The sequence below is a fragment of the Thermobia domestica genome, chromosome 7 (genome assembly GCF_964235325.1).
Source record: "Thermobia domestica chromosome 7, izTheDome1.hap1.1, whole genome shotgun sequence".
NCBI classification, from domain to species: Eukaryota; Metazoa; Arthropoda; class Insecta; order Zygentoma; family Lepismatidae; genus Thermobia; species Thermobia domestica.
Window position 1 is genome coordinate 143,970,348 of NC_137460.1, and position 16,605 is coordinate 143,986,952.

Below are 16,605 nucleotides of genomic sequence, written 5' to 3' on the forward strand. Positions count from 1 at the left end.
ATAATGATCTTTCAAACCTCAGTATCGAACACGTTTCCGATTGCTTTCCTTCGTCTTTTGTTGTTTGAAATGGACGGATTCTTCTTCGAAGCAGTAGCATTCACCTTTGCCACTCACAACTATACAACCAAGAAAAGTGTAAATGTTTCTTATTTACCTATCTTTTGTTTTCTGGAAGGATAGGTTTTATTTCATTTTATATTATTTATCATAGAAAACAGGCAGTGCGATGTTTCTGTGGTTGGAACGGATTAATTGTATGCAGGGGTGGCAAAAACCAAGTTTTCCTTGTTTGTTTGGTTTTTAAATAACTAGAAGTCAAGAGTTAGGAATTGAATTTATTATTAAAACCACCTACTCAAACAGGAAGTGGTTTAAATAAACCATTTCTGGATTGATCTTTGATCACCATAGATCGAAAAAGGTAATATGTAGTAAGATCCGGTTTTCTGTTAATATTTAATCTCTATTATTAACTAACTCTCTACTAAAACCGAAAATAGTTAAAATCAACTATAATTTCTGATTTCAATAAATATTTATCTACATAAAGCAAAACTGGAAAAAGATAGATGAAAGCCGTTTCCCTCAATCGAGCACCTCTCAAACGTTTCAAGTGTACCTTTCATCTCCTCTTTTGATCTTCAATTGAAACCTGAAGTCGTAGAAATTAACAACTTCCGGTTTCAATAGTGATCTCCATAGAACAGGAATGATAAAAGCGAGAAGCAGTTTTTTTTTTTTTTTTTTTTTTTGCTTTCTATTCAGTGTTCTAAAAATAACTACTATCTTATGTCTTAAGCCTCTATTCTAACCAAAAGAGGTGGAAATCAACTACTTCCGGTTTTAACGTTGATGGCTATACAGGGTGAGCACAGAAAGAGTGCCAGGTTTCAAATTAGTGTAAATTTAATATGCGAAGGAATATTTTGCTGAAACAGTGATACATAAACTCAAAAAAGTTTTTGTAGCAATAATTGAAATCACAAACACTCGATGTGCGCGCCACCTGTAACGCGGGAAATATCGAGGCGGTAATCTAGCTCCAACCACACGTTGTGAAGCATATCCGGTGTGATGGAGTTGACAGCATCACTGATGCGTTCTTGGAGATAGTTCAGAGTTGCGGGTAGTGGAGGTGCATACACTTTGTCCTTCACAAATCCCACAGAAAGAAGTCACAACAGTGAAGTCAGGTGATCTTGGAGGTTACTTGCAAAGAACTTGATCATTGACTCCAGCGCGCCCTATCCATCGGTTTGGGAGGTTCTCGTTTAGAAACCTGCGTACAGCACGATGCCAGTGTGGCGGCATTCCATTGTTGTAGAACGAAGTCGTCTATCTCTGCATTACTAAGTTACGGAATCAACCAGTTACGTAGCAATGCTAAGTAACTTTCACCTGTAATTGTCTGTTCCTGAAAGAAGAGCACCCGACGCTCTGATACTGCACAGAAAACATTTATTTTCGGTGAGTCACGTTCCACATTTACAGTTGCATGAGGATTCTGGGTTCCCCATATCCTTACATTGTGTCTATTAACCTTTCCACTTAAGTGAAATGTCGCCTCATCGCTGAAAATGATCTTCGTCAGAAAGTTTTCGTCGTTCTCCATGAAATTTTGCATAGTCTCACAGAATTCACGGCGCTTTACCTTGTCTTGCGGGTATTAACTTCTGAACCAACTGCAGTCGGTACGGGTAACACCGCAAACGCTTGCGTAAGATCTTGCTTACTGTTGTTTGTGGCATCTGCAACTCTCTGCTAGCTTTACGAGTAGACTTCTGTCGGCTGTGTACGAAGGCTGCTCTTACGCGCTTAACAGTTTCATCGGAGACTGGACGTCGCTCTGAATGTCCTTTTCTTTGATCACAAATGCACCCCGCCTCAATAAACGTTCTATGTCACTTCACAATGGATTTATGTGTGGGTGGATCAGCATTAAATTGTCGTTTGAAATCACGCTGCACTCTCACAAACCTGCTTGTTTTTGCAAATTGTAAAACGCACCAGCTTCGTTGCTGTGGGGTGAACGCCGTTTTTGTTGTTACTGCCCTCTAGCTACCTTGCTCAGAACTAGGATTCTGAAAAGATAGATGGGAAAATACTTTGAGTTTACTGAGCTCTGTACAAAATTTCATGTAAATATTCAATTAAATTTTGATTATATGGCACTTTAAAATCAGGTACTGTTTCTGTGCTCACCCTGTATAATAAAAGCTATAATAGATAACAACAAGCAGTTTTCTGCAATCAGTTAAGCATCCGAAGAATATATTTCATCTCTAGTCTAATCTCTCTACTAAAACCGAAAGTGGTAGAAATCTAAAATTTCCAATTTCAATATTGTGAAAATATCGTACCACAGAAACCAAACTCCTTTGCGTGCTGTACACGTGGCACTGCTACTTGTTTTTGAACCATTTTCTTTATTTTGTGGATAATCGTGGCCTCTATTTCTTAAACAATAAAGCAAGTCAAACTCGAGGTCATACGTAAAGAAGTTTTACAAATAATTCACCAGTAGAACAGAAATTATTTATTAGTCTGCCCATTCAGCACTGTTCAAGATTTAATAAGCCAAACCGAGTAGCGCGTCTGAACACGGGATTGAATTAGGGAAACTAATATATAAGATTATTTGCATGATGTTAAACCTTCTGTAATAAGAGATAAGAAATCTTAAACATCTGAGAGGTTATTTGGTTCACACAGTTACAGTTAAGAAATATATAAGAGAATAAGATAGATTGGGTTAGAGCTTAAGTTAGGATAAAGCGGGAAGTTTAAAACCTTCCATCATGCTAATTTGTGACAACGAATTAGGTTACATAATCTCCAATAAAATTCGTAAGCGCTTACACATTTTTGTAATGAATGTCGTGATTATGAGCGAAAAGAGCTAGTCGACCTTTCAACTCAAGACCGGTTTGCCGTCACTTCTTGAGATTGAGACCGAGCTCAGTCGAATTAGCACTCTCAAATTGCAGTTGTTCATTAAAAAAATAGAAAGGGCCATGGCTACAACACTTTACTTTGTTTAGATTACATATGGATAGAAATAAGTTTTTTAGCACATTCTTATGTAACAGTGGGATTATGAAGGACGGAACCTACAATTTAAAGTGGGTTACAAACCACTACTCAGTTTGAATCCGAGAGAAATTGTACTCTAGTTGGGCTCAAACCTGGGACCTCTAATTACAAAAATGACAATTCCACAGACTCATCCACGGAGAACACCTGATAAAGATATATTGTACTGATCTTGCATGTACTGTACTTGTGAATATTTTAAGAGTCATTTTACAAGGACCAGAAAAAAAAAAAAAAAAAACTGCACAAGTGAAATCAATACAAAGTAAGAAGATATACTTCATTCCTCCAAGTTACTTCATAGAGTCAGAAATTTAGCGACCTAATTTAATTTGCAAATAAATGTACGAGTATATAATAATATAAATTTTTATAATAATAATATAAATTTATGTAAATATTATATAAATATTAAATTTATATAAATATTTATAATAATATAAATAAGAAGTGAATAAATATATGAATCATTTAAATTCACTCTGGTTCTAAACCATTTATATTATTTTATTGAACTTCAATGGGAAAATGATTTTGGTTCACACACAGCGGAATAAGTATGAATTCGTGACCCGAGATCTTACTTTGTATCTTCCAGGGTTGGCTGGTTTAAACCAGCTGGTTTTCTTTCTTAATAAAAAAAAGAAAAATTAATTCAAGTGTAAACCTTCTTTCGGATGCCACTTTAAGCGAAAGTCTTCTTCTTATTTTGGTATTACGTAAGGATGTTAAGCCTAAAGACACGAAACGAAACCAAATTGTATGCCTGAATGTCTGTTTTATTAGGTAGCCATGGTTGCTTAAATATATTGATGGAAATTGGCAAAATTTATCGACTCCCTATGTAGTTTCCAACATTAGCTCCGATTGGACTTTCAGTTTTAATTCAATTGAATGATATGTACATACTAAATTTGTAATTTAATACGTCAGTTTTAGCGTACGTTGACCATAAAATTTTACATACCAAGCAATAACACGATTTTCCGTTACTGCTTTGCATTTAAAGTAACAACACGATTTTCCCAATGGCTAAGGCGGGAGTTTCCCGATTTATATATAATTCTGTATAATGGTTTCATTTGTGCAACTGTTTGGCTTTTTGTCCTTTTGAAATGACTCGTGACAATTATATTAACAAGTATGTCAAGATCAGTACAACGTATTTTTATCACGAGTCCTTCGCGAGTGAGTCGGTAGACTCATCGCATTTGTGGCCAATTAGTTCCGCTTTCGAGTCCAAATGGAGAACAATTTCTCTCGGATGTAAGCCGAGAAGCGGTTTGGGTTCCACTTTAAGCTTATATGACCCCTCCCAGCACAACCCCTTTGCTGCATAATAACATGAAGGCGAAACAAACTTATTTGTGCCCATATGTAATATAAATACATAGAGCAAATTATTTAGACCAAAAAAAAAAAAAAAAACTGGTTTAAAGTAAAAAAAAAAACTTTTTTTTTGTTTTTTTCAATAAAAATCGTGGTTTTTGCCAACCCTGGTATCTTCACAGGGTGTTCGGAAACGACATTAAACAACTTAGGGAAATTAATCCTTACACGAGAACATAAAATGAAAGTTACGGGTTACCGTTCAAGATTCTCGCTCAAATTTCTTGAACTAAATCATATTATGCTGCAGTCAAACACAACACTTTAAGGCGTTTTCGGAAAACTCCAAAATATTGCTCGAGTTATTGCTTTCTTGTACCGTTACGACCAATTTTCTGTGGACAATATCTCTGAAATAACGCAGTTGTGCACCAACTTTGGTCTATAGGCTTTTTCATGTTTTCGTCCGAGGATTCACTTGCCGAAGTTGTTTCCTGACACCATGTGTATATATTATATTGCTTATTTTCGAGTAACAAGAACTAGAAATGCTCGAGGCCCTAGTTCCACTTAAATTTATTACCATAATCTGAATACTTTAGAAAATCACTCACGTAGTCTGAATTATTATGACATTACTACGTCCGTTCTTTATTAGCTTGATTGGTTTGATGGGTTTAGAGTTTAGCGTCCCCTTCTACATTGATGTTATAAGAGACGTGAGCCTTCAGTGGAATCCGAGTCCTTAGTGATGTGTTGAAATTTCAAGACTCTTCCACCGGGTACCGAATCCGAGATCCGTGATTCAAAGGTGCGCGAGCTAGCCACCAGACAGACGAACGTTGTATTTTTTTAGAATGTTACTTACGTATGTTTATTCACGGGAAAGTTGGTTCATGGGGTTCAATCCATCGTTTCTGTTGAATGAATCTTGAAGTAAAGTTGATTTTTTTATTACTTCCAGAAAACTATTTAAATAGCTAACGTTGCCAGAAAGTAGAAGGAACTACCCGCCACAAATTTCAAATCCCAGTTGCTAGAGGGAATTCTGTAGTTTGTATCCATGCAAACGTCTCATACAAACTTAGTGCTGCAAAGGAAAGCTAAATTTGGGTAGAACCTGGTCCCCCAAAATAGCCTCATACGCCTTAGCATTCATCATTCCATGCAGGGCTATGATGGGACCTGCAGAAAACCACGATATACTGTAACAGAACCACCCCCATGCTTTACAGTTGCGAGCAGACAGTCTGTATCATAGGCCTGCAACGGTGTTCTCCATACGTAAACACGACAGGTTGTTGGAAACAAGGTCAAGGTCGATTCATCGAACCACATTACGTGTTTCCACTGCTCATGAGTCCACGCCTTGTGGTCCTTGCACCACTGGATACGACTCTTCGAATTTACTGCTGTAACCAGGGGTTTGGCGATAGCGGCCCTGCCATGAATTTTCATTTTATGAAGTTCGCGTCGCACTGTTTTCGATGAAACTGGGTTCTGTAGGCCGGAATTGAGTTCAGATGTAATTTTCATTACAGTGGTCTTCTTTTTAGCTGCTACAATCCGTTTTAGTGCCCTCCGGTCCCTATCTGACAGGATTGTCTTTCGACCATTGTTGTGGTTTGCAGACGTTGTTTGCCCATGAATTGTGTATGCCCTCGTGACATTGGACACAGTGCCTTTTGATACCCCCACAATGTTCGCCACTGTTGCCACTGAAGCTTCAACCAGACGGCACCAACGATTATGCCTCTTTGGAAGTCTGTCAGGTTGCCCATTTTACCGCACCACTTTCACACCAGGACACTTACAGGTGAACTGATTACTGCTGACGGAAGAGGAAGGTCCACATGACACATTGAAAACAAAAAAACGATCGGCAACCGCAACACGTGTTGTGGAGGGCCACACTTACGTGTCCTGTATGAAGTGTTTTCAGATTGTTTGTCTTTCCCATATATATATATATATATATATATATATATATATATATATATATATAAAATTGTTTTGATTTTTTTGTTTAATCCAAGTTTTGTATCCTAGAGGTACACAGCAATTTGAAAAGAAACAAAGAAAACATGCAAGTTTTAATTTTTGTAAACTATATGCTCATTAATTTCTACTGCCACTAAAAGTGAACATAAAAAGAAAATCGACAAACAGACATGTTTAATATTAAATGAGAACAATTTAAAATTACATTACAATACTAAACATGTAGAATCAGATTGCTTCATTAGAATTAAAGAAGAAAGTTAAATAGCTGTCTATTAAAAATCTGACCACGTAATGAAAATACTTACAATATTAATTAAAGACGGTTGGTGTCTCTCAATATTTGTCACTTCATCACTTCCTGTTTCTGTGCTTTTATCATCCTGACCTGAAATATATCAAATACGAAACTTAATAGATTGGTATCTATGCATTATCAGAAGCTGAACTCCTTACATTATTAAGAGACTGAAAAACATGAATAATATAACTTTTTAATATGTATTTCCATAAAAATTTCAGAACCATATATACTGCGAAATATACACCAGAATATCAAATAATATATCTCTCTCTCTCTCTCTCTATATATATATATATATATATATATATATCATTTAAAATTACGCAAGACAACAGTACAATTCAATCTATGAACAGTACCTGATACCGGTAACTAGATGGTTAGATGATTTGGAGTTTAGCGTACCTTTGACCATCGAGGCTATATGAGATGTTGACCTATAGCTTAATGTGGGACCCGAACCACATGAGTTTTCACCAAGAATCGAATTAATCTCCTCCTCGTGGAGTTTAGGAAGTCTCAACATGATATTACACCGCGAGAGACCTTCAGAAGACGATGGGGTTCTACCGACAAGTTCACTGATCCAATGTTAGTAAATTTGACTAGCTTCGCTGTTCGCTTCTTATCGACCGTTTCCACCAATAAAATACCATTCCGTAATTTCTTGATATGTTTAACCTGTCCGGCGTTTTAAGTAATTACTTTATTAATGAGGAACAGGGACAAACCCTTAAAAGCACTCAGACGATTTGCTTCAGCATTGGCATTTCAGTATCTTTATCTTTAATTACAAGATACCGGATTATTGGGCTTTTTGCAGGAGGGTCAGCCCGGACCCGATTTTAAACTTTAAGTACCCATAAAAAATTGGTATAAAATATAGGTCTATATGTGTAAACGCCGCAACTTCACACCGGGGCACTTGCGAGAACTTACGCTATTCCCCTGACTATCCCATAAGCACGCCCTCACTCTAGGATCAATGTGGAGCCGGGGAATGGGGTGCAAGAAAACCACTTCCATCGACGGAAACACATGGTTCCGAAAAAAAGAACTGGACTTAAAAGAAACAAACTGTCGAATAAAAAGATAGACCCCACCAGCCCGTAAGAATAAAATGTGCGGATTCTTTTTTTTTTTTATCCTTTTGTGCTTCCATTATATTTTCACTTTTTGTTTCAATAGTTTTTTTTTTTTTTTTTATTTATTTTCTTTTTCAAAGATTTGGACACCGGACAACACAAACACAGGACGCAGACAACAGCCGGCCGGGATGCGTGCACGTCTACCCCAAATGGAGGAAAACGTTCACGGATCATCTACTTCCCAAGACTCCACCAACCATTTAGGGTACCACTCCTATCCGATCCTGATAGGGCCTCAAACGCTTCACTCTTCCATCCCATGACTCCGGGTCCATGCGTCTTCCAAATCACAAATCCAATTATAAGAAACAGACCATAGCGAAGTTGGCGTCCAGAGAAAGGAGTACGCATCCCAGGCTTATCTTTTTATTGTGCTTAATAGCACATTTAAATGCCAAGGATCGGTTCGGCACAAACCCTAATCTGAAGGACCAGTGGCTGACTGCAGTTCCGAAAAACTGGACGATGGGGACGTCACATCCCGACGCCGGGTATGCAGTTCGTCGCTATGAATTTTCCACCATTCTCGATATTCTTCCTCTTGGGTTCCAATATTTGTCTCCGCATTTTATTTTCAAATACTTCCCTAGAAGCAAACGACCATGTTACGCAACTATATAGCATAACAACCATACTTATCGTTTTATACATTTTAAGCTTCAAAATCTTCGATTGAATTCATGAAGACAAAAGATTTTGGTCAGAATAATAACACGAATTCCCCACTTTCAGTCGGCATTTAATTTTTTCGTAGATGTAGTTTTAGTGTGTTAATATTGATTCTAGATATTTGAAAGTATCCACTTTGACGACAGTATTCCACAGTATTACGAACACGGTAAATTTCCATGTATTTAATTTTCTCTGCATTTTTTTCTAAATCAATTTTTCTGGAGGATAAAGTTCTTCTCGGGCAATCAGCCAGGTGAAAACTGGTGGATAGGCCAACGTTTCGAGAACTGTCATCGTTCTCATCATCAGGGCAATTATGTAGAGATCAGCCTGGACTGGCGAAAATGCTGGTTCCTGATTGGCTGAAAATGCTGGTTCCTAATTGACTAATTCCATCTGAAGACTGGAGCTGTGGTTGGCTGGCTATGGTCCGTAGTCCGTGGTACTGATTGGCTGAGGGTTATCTGGATGTTTGTGTGTCGTTTTCTTTGCTGTGGTACTGATGACCGGGTTCCACAGGGGGCTGAGTTGAAATCCAGCGTCTCTATTAACGTTGTTCGGTTCATGAACTATGGCAAGAGATTCGGTTACTATCCTGGTCCAGTAATTGGTGCTCTTGGTAATGATGGATGTGTCCTTAAATAAAACTTTATGTCCTTCAGTTAAACTGTGTTCAGCTAAACCTGATTTTTCTGGATGGAATAATCTAACGTAATTTTCATGTTCTCTGCAACGTTGTTCAATGGTGCGTCCTGTTTGTCCTATATAAGCCTTTCCGCATTCACAGGGTATACGATACACGCCTGGTGTCTTTAAGCCCAAGTCATCTTTGATCGGGCGAAGTAAGTTTCTGATTTTTGGTGGCGGCTTGTGTATGGTCTCGATGTTGTGTTTTTTCAGAATCCGGGAGATCTTTCCAGAAAGTTGTCCAGTGTATGGTAAAACTGCTATACTCAATGGTTCTTCAGTTTCTTCTTTGGATTTCCTCGTTCAGAAAAGTTCCTTTTCAGGGCCAAACTGATATCACGCTTCTTGTAATTATTCTGGAGTAGCGTCTTCTTGAGATGATCCAGTTCCCGAGGGAGGGATTCTTCGTCTGAGATGTATTTCGCTCTATGTGCTAGTGTGCTGATGACGGTGTTTCGCTGTGACTCATGATGAAAACTGTTGCCATTGAGATAGAGGTCAGTGTGAGTAGGTTTCCTGTAGACGCTACGGCCGAGACTACCATCGGGCTTCCAGCGGATGAGGATGTCCAGGAATGGCAAGCATCCGTCCTTTTCAATCTCCATTGTGAACTTAATGTTACTATGTTGTTTATTAAGAAATTCTAGGAACAAATGCAGTGTCCTCTCCCCGTGAGGCCAGATGACAAACGTATCATCTACGAATCTATAAAAACATGATGGTTTGAAAGGTGTCAGTTCTAATGGTTTTTGTTCAAAATCTTTCATAAAGAAATTCGCAACTGCTGGTGAAAGTGGTGATCCCATGGCGACTCCATCCGTCTGTTCATAGTACTGTCCATCATATAGAAAGTATGTTGAAGTTAGGGTGATTCTGAATAATTCCACAATTTCCGGTGTGAAGTGTTCACTAAGTAGGAGTAACGTATCTTGAACTGGAACCATGGTGAACAATGAAACCACATCGAAGCTGACTAGAAGGTCTCCTGGAGCTGTGCGTATTGTTTTTAGTATATTCACGAAGTCGGATGAATTTTTCACATGATGCTCACACTGTCCTACTAATGGCTGAATCAGGTTTAGCTGAACACAGTTTAACTGAAGGACATAAAGTTTTATTTAAGGACACATCCATCATTACCAAGAGCACCAATTACTGGACCAGGATAGTAACCGAATCTCTTGCCATAGTTCATGAACCGAACAAAGTTAATAGAGACACTGGATTTCAACTCAGCCCCCTGTGGAACCCGGTCATCAGTACCACATAATTGCCCTGATGATGAGAACGTTGACAGTTCTCGAAACGTTGGCCTATCCACCAGTTTTCACCTGGCTGATTGCCCGAGAAGAACTTTATCATATACGCCGCCAGGAAAGCTTCAAGTCTTACTTTTCTGGAGGAGTTTAATAGATTCTCTGGATTTCCTTTTATTGTTCTCTTGTCATCCACTATCAGATTTAGATCACCAGCATATGCCATAACCTACTAAGTACCATTCAGCTCTAGGCCCTGGCTCCTACCTTTAATTTTCCTTATAGTGTACTCGAGACCAAAATTTAACAATAACGGCAACTATGCATCTCCTTCTTTCAGTCCATTCTCGACGCGAAAGCTCGTGGACAAGTGTTTTCTTACTCGGACTATACTTTGGGATTCATTGAAACCAGGTTTGGCAAAAACCATGGATTTTATTGAAAAAAAAAGGGTTCTTTTTTTTTGTTGTTGTTGTTGTTGTTGTTTAAACCAGGTTCTTTTGGTTTAAATAATTTGCTCTATGTATTTATATCACATATGGACAGAAATAAATTTGTTTCGCCTTGGTGTTATTATGCAACAACCGGGTTATGCTGGAAGGGGTCAAGAGCTTAAAGCGGAATCCCAACCGTTTCTCGGCTTACAACCGAGAGAAATTGTCCTCCATTTGAACTTCAAACCGGGACTAATTGGGCATAAATGCGATACATCTGCCGACTCATTCACAAGTACTCCTGATAAAAAATACGATCTTTACATACTTTTTAATTGAAGCGCTTGGAGGATAAAGGTGATATGTAACAAATTGAATATGACGGGAAAATTTACTATTACAACTTTGTTCCTTAACATACCGCCTTCATCCTTTCTAAATACCTGCACCCAGACAAGGACTCACTAAATAAGGTGTCACGTGGCATGATTAACATATAACACGTGCATGAACCGCCAGAATGCAACGTTTCAAAAAATGTAACATAATACTTTTATCCTCCAAGCGCTTCAATTGTCAAGACCCATACTAGGACAAAAAGATAAACAGTTGCAGAAGTGAAACCATTATACAGAATTACATATGGACAATTTCAAAATACTGCAGAGTACAGAATAACTAATTTAGTCCAAGTTAAAGAAACACGACGACTTAATTTGCATATCAGTAAGAAAACTGAATAAAGATACGAATTATTTGAGTGCACTTTTGCTCTGACCCATCTGTACATAAATAGATACCAAAGATACTTGTGATTTCAATAAATGCCTCTCGTGGAGTTTGTATGACCCCTTTCCAAAAAGAAAGTACGAGATTTCGATGTATTATATCAATAGTAAACATTATTAAAACGAAACAATATTTAATTTTTTCTTTGATTGCAATTGCATAACAATAATAACAAACTATACAAAAATCATGAAAGAAACATTTTAACACTTATAAAAAGAAGTTGCTTTTGTAGTATAATCTCTGAGTAATGAATGGGGAATTTAGGTCTGAATATAATACAAATAATATAGGGAGTGAAACGTCATAATCCACAAATGTGTGTTTATCAAGATTTTACCAATACTTACACTTTTACGAACATTTTTCATTGTTTGGTTTAAACCAGCCAACCCTGATTGAAACACATTTTAATCTAACAACCTTTCGGTATACCCAATCCAGTAAGATGGCTGTACATTGTTTCCCTCCTAACAGAGTCATATGTCTTTCCAAAATCAATAAATAATTAATGTATCGGGGTATTAACGCATATTACTATTTCTTTTCGAATACTTCATGAATAGTAATATTCAAATATTCAATCGATAATTAATCGATTTCGCTTAAATCCACATTGAATAATTTTATCTGCATATGGAGTTAATGGAGCCAAAAGAATATCTGAGAGGCCTTTATAGAATGTTGACGAAAGAGACATGCCTTGGACTCTTTCCACTCTTTATGGCAATTTATCCTTGTTTCAGATGAGGAGAATGGAACGTGTATCTCGTTTCACAACATTTCTCCCTCAGCTAAAGGTAATTCAGGTGGAATTTCGTCTAAGCCCAGATATTTCTGTTCCTTTAATTAATATTGGCAATTTCCGCTTCTTTTTAGTTGTGCTCTGGAATATACGGTTCTGCTGAGTGCATTTCGCTTCCTCCACGAACTGTTTTGGGCTACGTATAAAATAATTTGTCATAGAAATACTTCGAACTATTCAAAATATTATCCATACCTCTGAAAATTGTTGGGAAATATTTTATCAAGCATTGATCTACTTAGTCCACGGCTGGTCCGCATTGCTTAAAACTCCTTAATTTCCGGACTAGCACGTTTGGGCGCAAAGCAGTCCACAATGAGCTTCTTCGGTGTAGTTGTTCGTTCTTGACTGGCCATTGAGAACTCTGTCATACTATCATACAGATTCCATATCCTTATTGGAAATAATGCTGTTCTTCTTATGCGACCAATCGTATCGTTTCTTTACGTTAGATATATTCTAAAGGACAGAAATTTGTTTTCGGGGCTGCCTACAGTAAATTGTATTTGGCCTATTCTTTCCATTTCAATGTATAGCAGTGCCTATTTTTATGAAATCTGAAATACTTTCTATTAATACAATAGAGTATCAACTATCCGGCCTAACGGGCAGAGCAAATAACAAAAAGCATTCAATAAATACTTTCATAGTACTTCCTGAACCATCCATAGCATTAAAAACATCATTTTTATCCCAAAACTAGCTCTTATTCGTTTCTTCTTACCTCTTCGTACAGGCCAGTATTTAATAAACACTTGTTATATTTTGCGCCACGCATTTTAATTTATTATAAAAAATAAAAACATGTACAGTAATGTATACATTTTAAGATAAATTCAAAAAATCAAGTACATAGTGCAGTATGAATATATAGTCACATCTTTATATAGTAAGTAACTAAACATTAACGAAAAACCTAAGTCTTTTTACACAAATTATATGTTTTTATTACCCTATGTCTTATTTTATTAAAAAGAAATATACTTTTAAAATTAACCGCATAGTACGGAGACCAGATAGTCAATAGTTAGCTGCAGTTTCTTCCCATTTCTTTTCTATTTGTGGCGACAACTTGTGCAAGATGTGCAGAAACTTTGCTGTGTTCCAAATGTTATTTTTTGTTTATCCAAATTATTTGTGGAAGTTTTTCGAAATTTTCAGTGTCTACTTTCATATTTTAGTGCCTAAACATCCGGGCTCTAGTTATGAAATATGATAACATTTCTAGGTAGATAAACCTATTTGAATAAAAAGTTCTGTACCCAAACGTCATGGACCCTTAATTTCCCGAGTAAACATTTTTTTTCGGTAAAATGCCATTATCAATTACTGACCTCCTTATCAATACAAATCGAATGTCTCCAATTTTGCCTCAGTCGACAACTGGTTCGCATTTCCCAAGATCAGGAATTTCTATTGATTTTCCGGGTAAAAATGGATTCTTCGGGAAAGTGGCATATCAATTAATGATCTACTTCACAATACAAATCAAATGACATCCATGTCGTTTCAGTCAACAACTCATCTGCATTACCCACGTTGTCCCTATGATATACTGAAGGGGCTGCGGTCTTTCAGTGTAGAGATTCAGCACTTGCGTCTTGGAGTCCCTGGTTCGATACCAGTTACCGCGAAGATGGAACACCTTGTGCGTAGGATTTCTTGACGTTCCGTTTCCTCCCCTTTCGTCATTACACTATCACCATCCATCTCAACATAGTGTCCTGTTGTCTCGATGCATATTGTGGGACGTTAAACAAACAAACAAACAAACAAAAAAGATTGAAGGCCCCTAATCGTAAGAATGCACTTTGAGCAGAACAAGTGGTTCCGGTTTTGTGAACGTATATGTTGTTCTAGATACGTTACCGGTATCAAGTCACGTGATTATTTATTGTTGATGGGGGTTCACTCAAGGACATGGGTCTTCCAAATAGAAAAATTATAGGTAAAATACAATGTGCAACATTTTTCGTGAAGGAAAGAGTGTGAATATAAGTAATTACTGTCAGTGCACGATATAATGAAATTAATTTTGACTGATAGTGAAAGTATTGTGTGTGTGCTCATCCATTATACTCGTTTATGGATTTACATCCGTCGCTGACGCGCCTGCTCGCTGCGGGCGTACCCCCTCGCTAACGCTCGGGCCCTCATGCTGAGCTCCTCCCCTAAGTCGGTTAGATAGTATTCGTGCTTTTTAGTGGGCACCTAGCATAAGTTGGTTCGTGTTCTATTCACTGTACTACTTGTCATACGACCACCTATATTTATACTGAGCCCCCCTAAAGTCAATCTGCAAATAGTAGTGGAGCTTCTCATTTAGTGCATGCTCTACTAAAAGAAATACAAAGCTTTAACATAACCTGAAAATGTAACAAATGTGCCAAACTTTGGGGGAACCGTCTGCTCGAGTAATGTCGTTGAAGGTTAGCTTAGGTAAAGTTAAGCTAACTGGCTCCTAATATTTAATGAATGTTCGGAGTATGTTTAGTACAAGGGGTCCAGAAGCACGTAAAAAACGCAAAATTTACAGGAGAAATGAGTGATACAAGTACTTAGACGTAACATAACGTAACCAAATCTAACCTAACCTAACATAAACTAACGTAAGCTAACCTGAACTAATCTAAACTAACGTAATATTAGTAGAAATAAGCGAAATTCTATCATTTTTATGGAAAATTATGCGGGATTCTTACAGTAATATAACATAAACTAAACTAACCTAACGTAACCTAAACTAGCCTAACCTAACTTAAACTAACCAACCCTACCCCAAACTAACCGAATGTGAGCAGAAATTACCAAAATTGTAACATTTTTTAGAGAAAAGAGCTGGACCCCTTCTGCTAAACATAGGCCGAATGTTCTGCTCCAAGTGCACTTTTGCCGACGTCTAGATGTTTATGTCGAATATATATCTAAAAAAAAAAAAAAAAAAAAAAATCACAAACCTGAGTTATTGCTGTCATTGTTGCCAGATGGATGTGCCTGTGAATTTTGACCCACTTTATCTTCATTTAATGAATATTTCTTTTCTAAGAACTGTAGGAGGACTTGCTTCATATTTTTAAGTCCACTTTCAAGCCTATCAATTGTATTTATTAAGCTAGCGCATCCTCTGCAAACAATATCTACTTCTGATACAATTACCATATACTCTTCACCCACCAATTCACTAAGTTTTTCCCACATTTTGACTTTCGAATATTCAGTTCGCGTTGAAGCCAGTGGGAAATGTTTTCCTGCCACATTCACATCACAAACAAAACAATTTACTTCCTTTGGTGGCATCCTGGATGGATATTCACTTTCTTTACGCTTCAAATTCTTTCTGTTTAAGAGGACAACTGCGAAAAATCAAGCCATATCTTCAAATATGTAGCTGCATAGGAAGAAAAACGCCATTTCGGAAAATTCTCTTCCTAAAACAAACTTGTATATAATTCCTTAGGAAAAATAAGATAAACAATCTCATACTTCTTCTTCTTCTTCTTCTCCTTCTTCTTCTTCATTGGTACTTGGGATAATGAATTCTTATTTTTTTTATATAAATAAAACCCATCCCAAAGTTTGGAACCCTTAAAAGTAGCAGTATGACGACCCACTGGTCCCCAAAAGTAAGTCCTGGATCCGCCCCTGTTGTAAATATAGATAATAGGCGTAAAAAACAGGTGGAGATAAGGTGAAAATTAACGAATAGATATTAAATGGGCCAGAACCAAGAAATATGGGGAATGGCGAGAAATGTCAGCGATGTTGTTGGTAGAGAAAGCAAGAGAAAATGAGATGATTTATGATGCCAGTATCGAGACTACAATTACAAAGAGAAGTAGTGCATTTTTGAAAAAGAAATAAGTGGTGGGAAGTATAAAGAATGTGAAGTCTGTTCCGGAGAAGAAAATGGAGGAAGGGAGAGTATGATGAAGGAACCAAGATGGGGAACGGAGAGAACAAGGATGGAGCCAGTAATAATGTGCCTTTGTACAAGAAGCATTATAAGCAGTCCAGCATTGATAATGAAGTGTGGTAAGTAGCGGGAACAGGTCAATAGGCGAGACTAAAAAATCGTTGGGGGGTG

The 16,605-nt window shown here is 37.4% G+C and overlaps 1 protein-coding gene across 1 annotated transcript in view; it reads right to left on the bottom strand.

Moving 5' to 3' along the window:
• The window catches only part of LOC145690441 (uncharacterized), a 29,669-nt gene extending 13,633 nt beyond the window's left edge, over window positions 1-16,036 (bottom strand). Inside the window, exons 1-2 of the mRNA XM_081765330.1 lie at window positions 15,479-16,036; window positions 6,735-6,814 (exon numbers count right to left, since the gene is read on the bottom strand). Of these exons, the coding sequence (XP_081621456.1) occupies window positions 6,735-6,814; window positions 15,479-15,818 (420 nt within the window). The 5' untranslated portion in view covers window positions 15,819-16,036. The remainder of the gene's footprint in view (window positions 1-6,734; window positions 6,815-15,478) is intronic.
• Window positions 16,037-16,605: the final 569 nt, after the last annotated feature.